Source organism: Sesamum indicum, linkage group LG4 (genome assembly GCF_026168435.1).
Source record: "Sesamum indicum cultivar Baizhima isolate 11 linkage group LG4, ASM2616843v1, whole genome shotgun sequence".
NCBI lineage: Eukaryota > Viridiplantae > Streptophyta > Magnoliopsida > Lamiales > Pedaliaceae > Sesamum > Sesamum indicum.
In genome coordinates, this window is record NC_142660.1 from 2,831,506 (window position 1) to 2,848,272 (window position 16,767).

Here is a 16,767-nt window from a genome sequence, read left to right on the forward strand (position 1 = left end):
TAATAAGTTCTTATCAGCCATATAAAGAGGCTGCTGGTTAAATGACATTTAACGGCCATTGATGGGGAGGAGAGAAGAATAAGAATACGAGGAGGAAGGGGGAGACCCAAAGGGTCACTTGGGGAGGGGAAGAGAGAAACGTACGACGGAAAAAAGAGGATAGGATTAGGGTTTGAAAGAATGAGAGAGACACTTAAATAGGCAGTGAGTTGGTTTAAACCAGTAAGATGGGTTAGGAAGCCTGATGGGCTTTGTGAGTAAGTCATCCAAGTGCTCCCAGCCAACTGGTTTGGGTCATTTTATTAACAAGTGCAATGGACTTTACTTATGGTCACAAACTATCCGAGTGACTTCAAAGTAAGCGGTACAAGTTCTACCTTAACATTCGAGAAAAGTATTAATCATTGCATTAACAATTTTTACAATCCCCAAAAACGCATACTCTTCGTAGAAAAAGAGAAAAGGAAAACTAAAATAAACTGAAAATATTCTAAGCTGGAGAAAGAAGGGGTTTAAAAAGAGAGGTTTAAGTCCAGCAGCCATGGGAGATATTCTCTCCACGCCTTGGCAGCCGAAGTCCAACTCCTCCCCGCGGACACCGGAGATCCACCATGTCTTCTTCAAATTCTCCGCAAACCCATCAACCAAAATCCACCCAGCTGCACAGAATCCCAGAATCAAGGATCCCAATTCAAGAAACCTCTGATCCACCAAGAGATACAAAGACAGCGGGAGTCCAAGAAAATCCAGCAGAAAAGGAGACCCTTTTGGCGAGGGATTCGGAAGAACCCAAGTACCCAGTTCAGGAGACCCTTTCAGAGGGAGCCGAGGGAGAAGAAGACGTGGAAGGTGAATGTGGGTTTTGCTTGTTTATGAAAGGGGGCGGATGCATAGAGACGTTTATAGAATGGGAGAAGTGTGTGGAGGAAGGAGAGAAGAACAAAGAGGATATCGTGGAGAAGTGTTTTCAGGCAACTGCAGCTCTTAAGAAGTGCATGGAGGCGCATTCCGATTATTACGCTCCTCTTTTGCAGGCCGAGAAGGCTGCGAAGCAGTTGGAGGAACAGAAAGAAAGGTCGAATAACCAAGGAGGAGGAGGTGAAGGAATGGGAAAGAAGGAAAAGGAATAACATTTTGGTAGCTCTGATCGAAAGAAATAGTCTTGATCTGGTAGGATATTGAAGATTGAGCTTTCTTGATTATACGGTTCTTATTGCTAATTGAAATGAGGACTTTTTGCTGAGGTAAAGTAATATAAAACTTGAAAATTTTGGGATGAAATTGATATGCTTTTGCATAAATGTATTGGCTATTAAATGGAAATTCATTCAATGCATCCTGCCGATCTTAACATGTAAAATCATCTTATTTGTGGGGAACATTGACTGAACGTTCTTCTATCTCTCCAATATGCTGCCCATTGGGTTGATAATTTTGAATTGTTTGAAGGAAATGCGAAATCTTGCAATGATCTGGGTAGATGAAACAGGAAAATTTTCTTTGGGCAACATAGTGATATTTACTTGTAACTGCAGATATTCTTGCCAGGATTATGTTTTGACTGCATTACGGATTTTGGTTCACAAGTTGAGATGATTTAACTTACTAGTCTGTGGTTTCTTGGTCAGAGAGAGATGAAGATGAAAATGTGTTTACATCCATGAGATAAATGACGAACGCCATTTTAGTTATATGCAAAATCTAGCAGAAACCTCAACACTTGATTTGCCGCTCGATTCTGTTTTTGTCAATAATTATTGATCTGTTTGAGTTCTAGTTGGCGGACATTTGGCAATTTCTGGAGCTTGTATATTTGATCTGTCACTACAGTTTCTTATAGGGTCTCCTTTCAGGGGTTTAAGACCTTCCTCATATATACCACCCAGTAAAATGCATGTGGGCACGTGTATGTCCTTGATATGCTTGCAAACAAGAAAACTTTTATGTCTTTCAAAGTTGCTGCTTCAGTTGGTGTCCTGATTATGATCTTTCCTCAAGTTCTTGACTCCAATCACGTTTTCTTTGTTCTCCTTATGTTAAGCTTTTCTTTTTCCTTTTTTGGTATGCTTTTGATAAGACGTGATGCAATATTCATCGTTGCCTTCTGTTGCAACCCCATTCATGGTGGTTGATGGCCAGTTGGGTATTTTTATTGACAGGTATGAATATCATGAAAAAAGTGAATTTATTGGTTTCCGAAGATCTTACTCCTTCAGCCTATATGATGAAATTTCCTGCGAGACTCTGCTTCAATCTTTAGAATGCATAATTTCAGGAAATTTGATTTTCTAGACTTTGTTAGAATTTGGAAGAGTTAGAAATTCAAGATCTGTTATGTTGTTTCAGAAGCTACGGCCTATAGCCCTTAGAAGAAAGTCTGAATTGCATTATTTTTATATGCTATAATACACTATGCTATATAGGAGACGACTCAGGGAAGACTTTAAATCACTTTAGAGAGCCTTTTGTAGGATTTTCCAGTGACGAGGTTTGGTCGGAGAAGCAGCAAAACTTATATCTTTGATGACCTTTGAATAAAAATGAAAAGGCAACTTTTGACTACGTTTTTATGCTTTTGTCATCTGAAAAGCAGATATCATACATATTAAATGAAGAACAGTAATAGGTTCGGTTTAGATTTCAGATTCCTCCATTGCAAAATAACGATATTCATTAGAATCCTAATAGTAACTACTTTATTTTTCAAAATATTGCCTCGTCGCAATTTTTCATACTTTGTTTCCTTGAATTGTCAACTTTCTGCAGGTGAGAGATCTTATGTCTTTCCAGAAAAAGATGGAAAGAAGAGTGTTCAAAGTTGTTGAAATTAGAGCATGCAGAATGTCAAACATGTTACTTGCGTTGCACATATCACAAATTCATGTTCTTTCAATGCATATGATATTGAGGAGGCGGCGACTATTTCATAGTTTCTTTCTTACAGCCAGCTTTTTCTTAATGTGTGCATAGATGATGCGTTGAACTATATGTCAGATTAGATTGCTCCAAGAAGCACAAATCAAGCAAGAAATCCAATGGATGATCTGCGACTTTTATGTTATTCTTCATTGTTATCTGGTTTATTTACACTGTTGAATAGATGTTACCATCATTCCCTGTAAAGTTGGTCAACAAGTATCATATTTCCAAGTTCTGTTTTTGTGAACTTGGGTGTGGCTGAGTAGATCACATATTATTATGCAGAAAGGACTTTACACTGTGCGACTTTTGGATAAGTTACAATTAGAACTGTATAAACAATCAAAGAATGTGACTAAGTGGAGGAGAATTGGATACTTTTCTCCTCCACCAATGTTTTCTACTCATCTTTGTCCTCATCTTCATCGTAGTTGAAAGGTAATGGCACTGATTTGAAAGCACGATACTTGCCAACATTGTTAAGATGTTCATTCTCCAGCCTGCACATCCAAGAAGACAACGGTTGATGTTAGAAAGTTTATAGCAAGCTATGAGATGCTACTTAGTTTGATACTGTCCAGACAGGATCATAGACAGTTAGCTCAGGCATGAGGTATGAGCATTGCATCTTGTTTTATAGTCAAACAGATTAAATGCTCAGAAATGTGATCGGCTAGCGCCCAAATGGTTTGCACAGAATTCCTCTTACGAATTCAACAATTTTAACGAAAGGGTTTTATCACGTATCATGATATAAGTACCTGAAAAAGTTCCATAAACCACGACGAATAATCTCTAGAGAAGCCACAAGTGCAACCATTGTCTGCCTATGCAAGGAAAAAATTTTGATATTCATCACAGTCTGCATCCAGGCTAACCTCAACAACACATTCAAGACCTGCAACAGAAGGACAAACACTGTCAGCTCAAAGGCCACTCACCACAAAAACTTGATATCTCCCAAAGCCTCTATTCTTGAAAACTCACTATGGCTACAAAATAAACAGTTTTGTGTGGGATAAGCAGCTTGTCTCTCAACCATCGGTTCTTGGAGCTCCGCTGGAAAAGACCCCAGTCCATAACAATGTCCCAGTATGTGCTATAGATCGTCGCAATTATTGAGGCTATCCAAGCTACTAACTTCCAGGTATCTCCTCTGTTGAGAGTGTAAGCTGTTCTGGCACAAACTGCAACGATTGTTGACAAGTATTTCAAGCCGTTGTATCCTTGCTTAGCATCTTTCTCTTCATACAGGCGGCGGAGACACTGGGAATCAAGAAATGATGTCAGTTTGCTTGTAATAATTCCAGCAGCTTCTGTTGACTGTTAGTTTTGGGATGGTTTATTTATGCACCTGAAGGAGGCGCCACCAGTATGGTACTCCAGCTACAATGAAAGAGAACGTGTTGAAAACATCGTTCGTTTTGCAACTGTTTTGTCTTAGTCTGTAGTCTCCCCAACCATAGTAGCAAATATAAAACTCTAGACTCCTAAGAGCTTGAACCTGCATCAAGATTGCACAGTTATTTTTCCGGAGGGACAAAAGTATCTCTATTAACTAATGATCAAATCATAGAAATCCTCCATACTGTTTGAATAATTGTATGGACACCCTTATTTGTGACGTTCTAATTATACAGACATCCCTTTCTCTATGCCATGAAAAAACTACGAATCAAATAATACTGGCGGTTGTGTAATTTGACTGTAATTAAGGGCTTTTAGTGTAATATTATCATAATTTTATAGTAATCGAAAAACTGAAGCTGTGTATTTGATTGACACTAATACTCCCTTGATGTAATGAAACATTGATCACATAATATGGGTGGTTTCTATAATTTGACTATAACAGAGGGGGTGCTATTCTAATTATCCTAACATACGACAATTCAGAAAACTGAAGCTCTAAAGCACATTAGAAGTTAATGTAGAACCTGGCTTGTAAGCTGGTCTGCTAAGAAGAAGTCTGGTAGAGAAACCTGCACATAACATATGGTCGCATATAAGTAAGAAGACATATTAGTTCCATAAAATTTTCAGCTGGTTTATGATGCCGTATTTACCTTATAGAGAGGAGCTAAGACACAATGGAATATGCAGACGAGCAAGAAAAACCGACTTGAACGGTATATGATGTTTAAAGGGCAGAGCATAATCACAACCACTAGCTGCCAGAAAGAGTAACGGTCGAATTTAGATTATCTTGAAGATGTATGTTTAAGAAAAAGCTCGATTATTAACATGGGTATGCTTTTTTTTTTACCAATACTAAGCCAAGAGGAAGGAGTTCTGTTATGGCTTTATAGTCTTGAGTCACTGGATCCATTTCCATATCCAGATTGGCAAGTACACTGGCCAGAGCTAGCACACTTAGACAGAAACCAAGGAGCAGAACCTCTCTGTACCCCAGTTCTGTTCCTTCTTTGAAACCAAATATGAACGAATAGTTGACTCGATATCGCCTCCAGAAGTATATGTTTGCAGCATACATCAGCATGTGTAGAACAATGAAGCCAAACAAGCTGTAACAAGAACATTACTTGTCTATTAACTGACAACTCCAAATATTTAAAGCATGTCTTTCATTGCTTTGGTTGAACTGTAGCTTTTCGGACATCAAGATTCAAGAACGTCGAAATTGAACAAGGATTTACCTGTAAAGTGGAAACATAGTTTCCATGTAAAGTACTCGCCCAGCTTTATCCAGGAGATTACGTGCACGAATGATTAAAACGAGGGCCATTATAAGAGCGAATGTGCAGCCTACGAGAAATCCTGCAAATATACGGTACAAAAGAGATTTCTAAGTGATCAGAAGCGAACCCCGTTTATTGTTTTACTTTGAAGGATAAAGTTCACCTAGCTGAACATCTTACCCATAGAGAATGTTACTCTATGCCTTTCCCTCTTCTTCTTTGGCCTTAAGATATTCATCCCTTTACTGCGGTTTGAGTTGGAGAAATGCTTGATGAAAGTAACTTCTACCCTTTCCATTAACTTGCTGACCTATACTTGCATGAATAAACTTACTTGAATATTGCATGAACTATGAGATTTTCAATTCTCATTGAATGTATATGTAGCTCACCTCGTCAGAGCTGCCGAGGTAGGAATTATCAACCATTTTCATATATGGTTTTGAAGCGCTTCTTGAAGCAATCTGAACAAGATGGGATCAGAAATATAAGCAGTATGCCGATACATGTATCTTTTAAGTGAGAAAATATCCCTACATATCTTTTTAAATAATCACATTATAGGAGTCTCTCAGTTGATTCTAGGACAACATTAAAGAGATTATTTAGGCAGATACCTTATCGTATTTCTTCATGATTTTCGAGAACGCCATGATATTCAGGAAGCTGTTGCATTTATGCAGGAAGTAAGTAAAAATACATCACCAGAAAACGATATTCATAATATTCATGAACTCAACATCAGGCTCCTCACCTGTAGTTCTTCAGAAGCCTTAGTTTATGGTAGAATTCGACAAAAGCCTTCTTAAGTTGGTCTTCTGCTCTCTTCAAATTATCCTTGCTGAACTTCAGGTCTGTTTGGTTCGGAAGATTGAGAAAACCTTTAATTGTCGATCGAGGAGTTTCTTGACTAGTGTTAAACTTCACATGCTGAAGTATCTCCAAAGGTGCTGGTCTAATGGCCCTGATGTCATTCTGCTTGTAATCTCGGGTCTTAATTTTCACTAGTTCCATCTCCCTCCTATGTTTATTATCATCTCCCGATTCATCAGATGTACCCTGACTGCTTGAACTCTCTTCGTCTATCGCATCCATTGCAGCCCTTCCTGCATCAATGAACATAACACTTAGTCTCAGAAAAATTTTCATCTCAGTAAATATAGTTACTAATGCAAGAAACTGCAAAAGAACGTAAAAACACTTTGTTAGAAGAATATATACGTACTACTTGCTCTAGCTGCAGATGGAGTAGTAGCCAACAATACAGCTCTAGAAGCTGCAACATCTGAAGCAAGCTGAGCAGTTTCCTCCAAACTATTCGTCCATCCCCTCGGATTCACCACCTTTACTCGAAACGCAATTAGAGCATTCATTTGCTTATCCAAAACAGCAGCTTCCTCCATTACCTCCTCCATTTTGGACTTGTAAAACTTTATTACCTTATTAAACTCATCGTCCAACCGTTTGAAATAAACAAGCTCGTATTCTCCTCCTTCGTCTGCTGCCATGAGAAACATCGTCTCCGAGCCTTCCACCCCGTCCCGTCTGACATTGTTCACGAGAATGACCTGATTTTCTATATCAGATGCTGCTTCTGTTCTCGGAGAAGTTCCCCTCTTTGTTAGTCCACTGAAGGCTCTATACAGGGTGAGGTTTCGCCTCAGGCCGTTCGATCCTGCTGCGGCCGGCCGGTTTCTTTGCCTGAAGAGTTGGATTTCTTTCAACAGAGTTTTCAAGAACTCGTAATTCATGTATGCTTCTTGCCATTCTGGCACCATTTGTGATGCAAATTCCTTACCAAACTTCATTTTAATGAAATCTTATGAACAACGCTGCTATATTGAATGCTTAAAAACAACAATCAACTTGTTTCAACAGTATTAGAAAGTGAAAAAATTAACTGAACAGATGAAGGAGAAAGCAATGTAGTGTCTATATATATATATATGATAACAGAATAAGAGATTTGAATGGAAAGGAAGAATTTTCAACTTTCAGGTGGTCTTAGAGAACATTCTGAGGACTGATGCAGTGAAATGGAACCGTCGTGTGGGCTTGGTCCGGCTTCCATAATCAAATTATTTAACAGAGAAAAAGTAGAAATCCAGGGCATGATCACAAGTTGACAATAAAGTAGACAACATATGTATTAGCTAAGCATTCACATTTTGACCATAATACTGATTAATTAATAGAACTGTTCACCATTAATTAACTGTCTGAAGACGAACTGTGTAAGAGTTGGGGTTCTTGAAATATTCAAGACAGTATCACTTTTTCTGCCCTTTTCTTGTCTAGCTACTGTGCACTTCAAAGATTTTTCAACAAGAATATTACGTACAGGCAGCTGGGACTACCTAAACTACAGTACTACGTTGAACATTTCATTGTCATCAGTGGGTTTGCTTTGCTGATATCTGCTAAAGTCTTAATCAGTGGTCAAGATTGCAGGGTTTTGGAACTTATTTAATATTAATGAAACTCATTCAAGTTCTTGAAAAGAAATATTTTATTATTTCAGACATGGATTTTTTCTTAACACAAATGTTTAATGTTGAAGTTTTTTGTTTTTACCGATGTCAACAACTCATCCAACAACCTTTTTCAAAGGATTATGTGTCATTAGCTGCAAACGTATATTTTTATTTTGATGGAAATCTTTGTCAACCTGCATTTGTGAAAAAAAATTAAGGTCAATCCCATGCATGTTGCGGAATCAAAGAAACATCAAAGAAGTTTCTTGAGGAAGTAAGAAACATTTAAAGTTCAAACAACATAATTTTCCTAAACAAGTTATAATGCGCTATAACTTGGAAAAAAACACGCATTTGGAAGAGTTCTTTACTACATAAATCATAAGCGGAACGCCCACTTATGCGTAAATCTTTGAATATTTAGAAAACATTGACCTCGTTACTTTTTTCATGCACGTGCATGCGCCTTTTATCTCCTCGGCCTATCATATGGGATTTATAAAAAATTATATGTAAGCACATGTTTTAGGTATACCAAACTTAATTTCTATCTGAATTTATACGAATTTAGTGATATGTAGAATGTATGTATCACTTTTGCAAAAGGAAAATACAGTTTAAATAATGTGTAACGTAAGTGCTACATTACACAAATGAAATAAAAGTACTCAATCGTGCACAGAAAAAGTAGGCAGCGCGCCATAAAAAACAAAGCCAACAGCCAAAAGCAGCAAACATTATTGTGTGAATACCTTTAACAATATAATTCGCACAAAATATGGTTGCTGAAAATATATATATATATATATAAGACCACTTTACGTTTTTACCGTCTCTCTCTCTCTCTCTCTCTCTCTCTCTCTCTATATATATATATATATATATATATAGCATTAAATTTGATTTTCCTCTTCAGATATATAAATAAGTAAAAGATCCTCGATAAGAAAAAAAATTAGTAAATTATCTTCTATATTTTGAAAAATGAAACAAATTACCCTTTTAATGATTTAGATGGGGGGGGGTAAATTTTTTCATTTTCTAAAATACATGAAATAATTTGCTATGTTTTTTCACAGCGGTGTAGGTAAGTAAAATTTTATGCCCAATTGAATGATGACAAGAGCAAAATAATATATTAATTATCAATTTTTTTTCTATTTATTTTTGAGATTTACTAAATCAATTTCAAGTGCAAATAGTTAATTTAATTAATATTTTAATATATATTTTGTCATCAAATCAATGGCCAATATGTATCAAATTGAAGTAATTCGGAGAATGAAATTATACTTTGCAGTTAAAGATTCTTGCAAATCAGAAGACGCCATGTGGAGCAATGGTATATAGGCTCTAATGAAATTAAGACAAATATTCGTGATATTTATCTCTTTAAAAATACAAATATTAAAGAGATAACGTCAAGTTGACCAATCATATCGTTCCAAATATTTGATGTATTTATCGCTTTAAATTAAATTAAATTATAAAGTGATAATACAAAAGTTGTTTAAGTGCGTCGCAACAGAACCTCTTTGACGCCTATATAAAAGGGTCCTTGGAGCTCATTCAAAACACACAAGGCTAGAGAACCAAATAATTCTCTCTACGCAATTCATTGAGTTCAAAGATATTCAAAGGCATTTAGACGGGAGATCGATTCTTTTGTTGAAGGTGTATAATAGATTATAGCATTTAATTTGGGATTACAGTCGCTAAACCCTCGAGTTAATGTTGTAAATATCTCAACATATTTTTAAGAAGATCCAAATGGCAAATTCACTTTGAAATCCTCAAAAGCTCAAGTCAAGACTATGCATTTAATTCGAGATTATAAGTGCGATCCCTTAAATTATAGATATTCAAATCAAGCCAAAGGGAGATCTATAAGGAGATTTTACCTTTGAAATTGTCAAATACGTTCTTCAAGAGAACAAGTAGAGGAATAAATAGAGATTGTACCCATCTTTTTACCTTCAAATTTTATGGAAAATTACAACGACCTTCTTGAGATTTGGCATAATTATAAATACCCCATATTATTTTTGAAAAATTATGAACACCCCGCTAATTTTAACGGCCGTCTAACAATTAGCCCATTCCGTTAATCTCCATTAGGTTTCCATTCAATTTTATAATGAAATGACCAAAATGCCCTTGTCGACTAAAAATTATAATTTTATTTATTGACTAAGTGGATAATTTTTTTATAATTTTTATAATTTTTTCATCCACTATATCTGATTTTGTTTATAAATTTTTATTTTATTTAAAAAAATACAGTAAGGGCATAATTGATCATTTCATATCTTCATTCAACGATTACGTAATTGGGGAGGTTGTTGTAATTTACCCTCAAATATATTTTTATTTGGAATAATTTTCTTGTGTTTTGATTTCCAGGCACGACAAAATTAGTACACAAGAAGAATTTTGCTTATTTCTCATATCACGGGGGATAAATACATTTTTTTCTATAAATATATATAGGCATTTTGCCATCCGAATATGCCCGATTTTACAATTTGCCATCTAATTTTTTTTTTTTTTTTGCATCAACTTACTATCTTAACTTTAGGAAATTTTGCACTTTTCTATTTATAATTGTTTTTTAACCAAGTATATTGTCGAAAAACAACCACATGTTATATGTGATATTTAAGGATTATGTGATGTGATATTTTTCATATATGCACAGAATGTGACGTTTTTTGGCAGAAAAATCAACAAAAAGACGGTCATATATGACACAGTGCAATTTTTACAAAATTGAGATGGTAAGTCGATACAAAAGAAATATTTCGATGGCAAAGTGTAAAAATGAGTATAATTCTGATGATAAAATATAATTTGTACATATATATATATATACACACATATATATAAACACAAACTGACAAACTAACATGTGTGTGTGTCCAGTTGGTCCCATGCAAATGCAGTGCATTAAAAGTAGGAGATTTGAAATATAATGTTGAATTGAATGGTTCCACCAACAGTAAAATGTGTTCAGAAGAAGTGTGCCCCCAACTTCAAGTGGGCCTTAAACCATCCCTAAACTTTGACCCTTCAAATCTAATCTTTATAATGATTTCTTTCCTTTTTCTTTTACCCTAAACTATGTTTTTCCTCTCTCATCATAACATAATATATATACATATATATATATCCACATTTATAATTCAAGAATTATGTGACATCTCGTATTTATTAATTAAATATTATATATTATTTGTAACAAATTAATTTTATTATAGATTTTATTCTTCTTCCCTATTTTCTATTTAAAATTTATTTATAAAAAATTTATTTGAGTTAGTTTAGGATAAAAAAGAAATGGTTGAATAACAATTTATCCCCATGTGATATTGAAAATGAGCACATTACCCCTTTATGAGAAAAATATAGCAATTTACGCCTCTATACTTGTAAATTGCTTCATTTTAGAAATCATAGGGGAATAAATTGTTGTATTTTAAAAAATACAGGGAGATAAATCACTATTTATTTTTTCATAATGGAGTAATTTACTCATTTGCAATATTACAAGGGGGTTGCTTGCATTTTTCCCAAAAAGAAATTATATGAAACTGACTTAATTTGTCTGAATTAGAAAATTGCAGATCGACTAGAAATAAATTATAGGGCATGATTCTAATATATTAAAATTTTATGAAATTGAATTGAAACTTTATAAAGTTTTAAATTTAAAAATTAAGGAACTAAACTGTAAATTTTGTAAATTTATAAAAAAGAGTAGAAGTTGAAACCCCTTCAGATAGAATTGCAAAGCTTTCACCCTCACCTCGACGGTATTGTCCTCTTTCTTCATATTTCTATCGGGTTAATAGCAATTTACCCTCATATGATATTGAAAATGAGCACATTATCTTTTTATAAAAACTTTTTTAGCAATTTACCCCCCTACACATCTCAAAATGAAACAATTTACCTCCCTATATAAGGAGGTAAATTGTTTTATTTTAAAAATCATAAAAAGGTTTGTTGTATTTAAAAAATACAGGGAGGTAATCGTTGTTTGTTTTATCATAAAGGGGTAATTTGCTCATTTGCGATATCATAAGGGCTTGCTTGCATTTATCCCTATTTCTATATATTAATGTTGTTTTGGAACAACCATTGTGTAATGTTAGAGGAATGTTTATAGTACGAGTGTAATTAATTAATCACACTTAGTTCCATTCTTGAAATTTAAAATTTAATTGGAAATCAATTAATTATTTGAATATCATTTGAATTGGATTTTTAAATAATTGTACTTATTTAATAAATAGTATTGTCAATTGCTTGTTTCACTGAATTGAGTATTTATTGAATAAATATAAAAATAATTATTTTTAAAATTATTTGAGATGAGAAGTTTACAAGAATTCTCCACTCGTTGAATTAAGTTATATACGTATTAATTATTAATAAAATTAAGTATAATTAATTTTAATTAGATTAATACCATAAATTACCAATAGAGTGCAAAATACTAAATTTAATTGTAGTTGGGTAGTAGTTCTCACTTTTCAATTAACTTTGCTAATTATATCTAATTAACTATACAAAATATGAAAAAAAATACGTAAAAATGTATTAAAATACCCATATTCTGTTTAGTACCTAAATATAGATGTTAAGATGTAAGTGACTATTATGCTCCCCTTTTAAACATTGTATTGGAATAATAGATAAGGCTTGCAGAGGTGTTATCAACTCGGTTTCTTTGAGATGAATCCGGCTGTGGACCATATCTAGTCACTTGGCTTACGATGAGTATCATTGAAAATTATAGGAGTAGAGGAAATTATATGTACATTGTGTATGTCTACAGTATAAATACAAAAATGGTTTTTTTTGCGACGAACCTTAAAGAAATATTTCTTCAAATTATTTATTGATAGACAAAAATGAATTGATATTTTGCTATCTATTTGGATTTGAATGGGCCTTCGAAACTCTATGGAGTTAAGTGCTACAATGTAATTATTAATTTCGTCATGTGGTATTCTGGTATTCATTATGAACTTCGGTTGAGAGTCACCTTTAGAGTACAAATAAGTATCCAAAACGTCCCATTTATTTTGATATTGCTCAGTTAGTCGTAATTTGATATGCATGTGGTCTTTACATTGTCTATTTTCTATATGATTGATCAACTGGATTTATGGACTTGAGATCCTCACTAAGTGGTCAATGGGCCTGGCGCTGGACGGTTTGTAGGGCACGTTGGGATAGCATTATGTGTCCTTTCACGGGCAGACTGGAGGTTGCATGTGCGAGAATGGCACCATCATGTACCTAGGCATGACCAAATTCTCACTAGAAAAAAAGGCAGGATTTGTAACAGTTTTTTTGTAACGGCCATCTAGTCGTTCCAATACACACGGACTTTGTAACGACTTTGTAATGGATTGGACGTGCTGATGTCATTAAGAGGATAATAAAAATAAAATTTTTTGTAACGGCCAAAAAACCATTACAACAACCGTTACGAAATTTGTGTGTGCCTAAAACCATTACAATTTGTAGGTCGTTACTATTATGCTTTGGTTTTGTAACGGTTGGTTTTAGTAACAACGGCAGTGGCAAAAATTGTTGCAAAGTATACGAAAAGACGGTGTTACAAGAACCGTCACATTGGGGACGGTTTCTTTTGTAACGACCGATACAAAATAATATCTATATTTTCTAATGGCTACTTTTCAATGGTTATCTTGGGCATTCCAAAGGTCGTCACAAAAAAACTTATATATATTCATTTTATTCCATTTCATTTATTGTAAAAATTCTTAGACTAACTACACACTCTCAACACGCTGCTTTTCCGTGCATATACATTTGATTAGCTTGTAGATTATATATAAGTTGGTTGACAAGGTAGTAAAAACTAATCATTTAATACTTTATTGTGTTTAATTAAATTAATTATAGTTTATTTATTTTAGTTTTATAATTTTTTATTAATCTTATATCATGTTAATTATATGTATTCTCCTAAATAATGTAGTACTGTAATATTTATAAATTTATAGGTTGTCAAAATAGAAAATTAATTACATATACATATTTATGTGTGAATACAGTGATATATATATATATATATATATAATATGTTATGAGAATTGAGGAGATAGATATATAATAAGAACCTCCCAAGGAGGATAGGTCTGACACCGGAGTTTGAGGATGGAGCATCTGTAGTGCGGTTTTGATGCCCCTTGTACTGTACTTCATAGCTGAGGCCAAGTACTTTGTTACCCACTTTTGCTGCAAGACCAAGTCAATTCACTGATCCAATATGTGCTTGAGACTCTTTTGATCTATCTTAATAACAAAGTGGTTCCTTTGCAGATAATGTCTCCATTTAGTTATGGCCAACAACAATGCTAGAAATTCCTTTTCATAAGTAGACAATCCCAAGTTCTTGGGTGATAATGCCTTGCTTAGATAAGCAATAGGCTCCCCTCTTTGAATTAGAACTGCCCCAACTCCTTTTCCACAAGCATCAGTCTCTGCTACGAAAGGTTAAGAGAAATCTGGCGTAGCTAAAACAGGAGCTATAGTCATCTCCTTCTTGAGCTGATTGAAGGTTTCCTCTGCCTCCATATTCCACTCAAAGCATCCTTCTTCAATAAGGTTGTCAGAGGCTTGCTGATAACTACATAGCCTTTGATAAACTTCCTATAATAGCCTGTAAGGCTTAGGAAGCCTCTTAGTGCCTTGATAGCGGTGGGGGTAGGCCACTTGATCATACACTCAATCTTTTGAGGGTCAGTAGCAATTCCTTCCCATGATATAATGTGTCCCAGGTATTCAAGATACAACTGGCCAAATGAACACTTACTCCTTTTAGCATAAAGTTGGTGTGTTCTTAGCAACTCTAGCACTTCCTTGACATGAGCCAAATGCAGTTCCCAAGTTCTACTATAAACCAAGATGCCATCAAAGAACACCAGCACAAAGTTTCTATGATGAGGTTCAAAGATGGTGTGCATAAATGCTTGAAAAGTGGAGGGTGCGTTACGCAGTACACAGCCCAAAGGGCATAACCATGAACTCATATGTGGACGACATGCTCGTGAAGTGTTTGAGGTCGAGCGATCACCTAATGTTCTTGATTTCACTCTGATGCTTTAAACATCCTGTTCACCAATCTCTGATAGGTGGCACCTGTATTTTTTAAGCCAAAGGGCATTAAATTATAGCAATAATTCCCCCTTCAGTTATGAAAGATGTTTTATCTCGATCTTCCTCCGCCATAAAGATGTGATGGTATCCTTGGTAAGCATCCATCATCGAAAATAGCACATATCCTATTGTGGAATCGTCTAGCATATCGTTCTGTGGTAATGGGTAAGGGTCCTCTGCGCAAGCCTTGTTCAAATCAATGAAATCAGTCCACATGCGCCACTTACCCGACGCTTTAGGCACCACTACCACATTTGATAGCCATTCTATGTATTGAACTTCAGAAACATACCCGGTTTTGAGCAATTTGTCAACCTCCTCTTTTATGATGCATTTTTTTCCACACTGAACAACCTCTTTTTTTGTTGTACCGGTCATGCAGTCGGGTCGACGTTCAACCCTATCATCTCTAGACTTATCCCTTTAAAGTCTGATGGACTCCAAGTGAATATATCAGCACTACCTCTCAGCAATGCTATTATCAAAGTTTCAAGATACTCGCCTATTCGTGATCCTATCTTGGTCGTTTTGGTCGGGTCACTTTGCACTAATTCCACCACTTTATACTCTTCAATGGGTTAGATTCTATCAGGTCTTCACTTTTCCAGCTCACCAGTTTCACTCTAATGCTCTAACTTGCGCTTTTTCTCACTATGATCGCTTTTCTTCAAGGACAAGTTATAACACTTTTGTGCTTCCTTTTTATCGCAAATCACTTCTCCACTCCATTTCTGGTCCGGAACTTATCTTTAGATGGTATGTTGAACTGATCGCCCTGAAAGAGTTAAGCCCAGGTTTCCCTAATATAACATTGTATGCGAATGGAGTATCAACAACAATAAATTTTACCATAAATATTTTGCATTTAGGCTCTTCTCTGAGTGATACTGGTAGCTCAATGGTTCCTAGTGATTCGACCTCATTACCTCCAAACCCCACTAGTGGCGTTCGCATCGTCTCTAGCTTAGCGTTATCCAGTCCCATCTTAACCAGCACGTCTTTCAAAATGATGTTTGTCGAGCTCCCATTACCTACAAGCACTTTCTGGACCGTGAAGTTAGCGATATCCATCTTGATTACTATTGGATCATTCTACAACCCGACCTCTGCGCTGACATCTCTACTTCCAAATACAATCTCCTCTTCAGGTTCCACATTCATCACGAACTGGCCCCTATGTTCTGTCCTCTCCCTTTCATGCCTCTTTCTGGTTCTTCTTGACTCTCCTCATTCTGGGCCGCCCGCGATAGTATGGATTACACCTTTCACAAGCGCATTATCTCTTGTTCTTGGCTCCCTTCTTTCGTCTCTTTCTCGATTCTGTCTTTCTTCCCTACTCCTCGACCTGGTCTGACAAGCATCCCTATCCATCTTGCGACCCTGAAAAATTTGGTCCTTGAAATACCCTTGGCGTACCAATCTTTCAATTTCATCTTTCAATTGGAAATAGTCTTCTGTATCGTGACCTCGCTCTCGAT

At 35.4% G+C, this 16,767-nt stretch overlaps 2 protein-coding genes across 3 annotated transcripts; one reads left to right on the plus strand and one right to left on the minus strand.

The window, feature by feature from the left end:
- Nucleotides 1-410: 410 nt before the first annotated feature.
- On the plus strand, nt 411-3,422 carry LOC105159991 (uncharacterized). 2 transcript variants are annotated; one of them, XR_016065194.1, is made up of 2 exons: nt 411-1,244; nt 2,767-3,422. XR_016065194.1 is itself a non-coding variant. In XM_088879700.1 (2 exons), the coding sequence occupies exon 1, from the start codon at nt 612-614 to the stop codon at nt 1,128-1,130; it is 519 nt and encodes a 172-aa protein (XP_088735826.1). In that variant the 5' UTR covers nt 412-611; the 3' UTR covers nt 1,131-1,170; nt 2,767-3,422. The 2 variants fall into 2 exon arrangements, 1 of the variants encoding a protein (XP_088735826.1); XM_088879700.1 differs by having other exon boundaries at nt 412-1,170.
- LOC105159990 (EXS (ERD1/XPR1/SYG1) family protein) lies at nt 3,175-7,725 on the minus strand. Its single transcript, XM_011077225.3, has 13 exons — nt 6,844-7,725; nt 6,373-6,724; nt 6,236-6,284; nt 6,011-6,082; nt 5,799-5,928; nt 5,577-5,697; nt 5,186-5,444; nt 4,986-5,090; nt 4,857-4,901; nt 4,274-4,423; nt 3,907-4,185; nt 3,681-3,817; nt 3,175-3,419 (listed from the first exon to the last, which is right to left on the minus strand). The coding sequence occupies exons 1-13, from the start codon at nt 7,424-7,426 to the stop codon at nt 3,320-3,322; spliced, it is 2,382 nt and encodes a 793-aa protein (XP_011075527.1). The 5' UTR covers nt 7,427-7,725; the 3' UTR covers nt 3,175-3,319.
- Nucleotides 7,726-16,767: the final 9,042 nt, after the last annotated feature.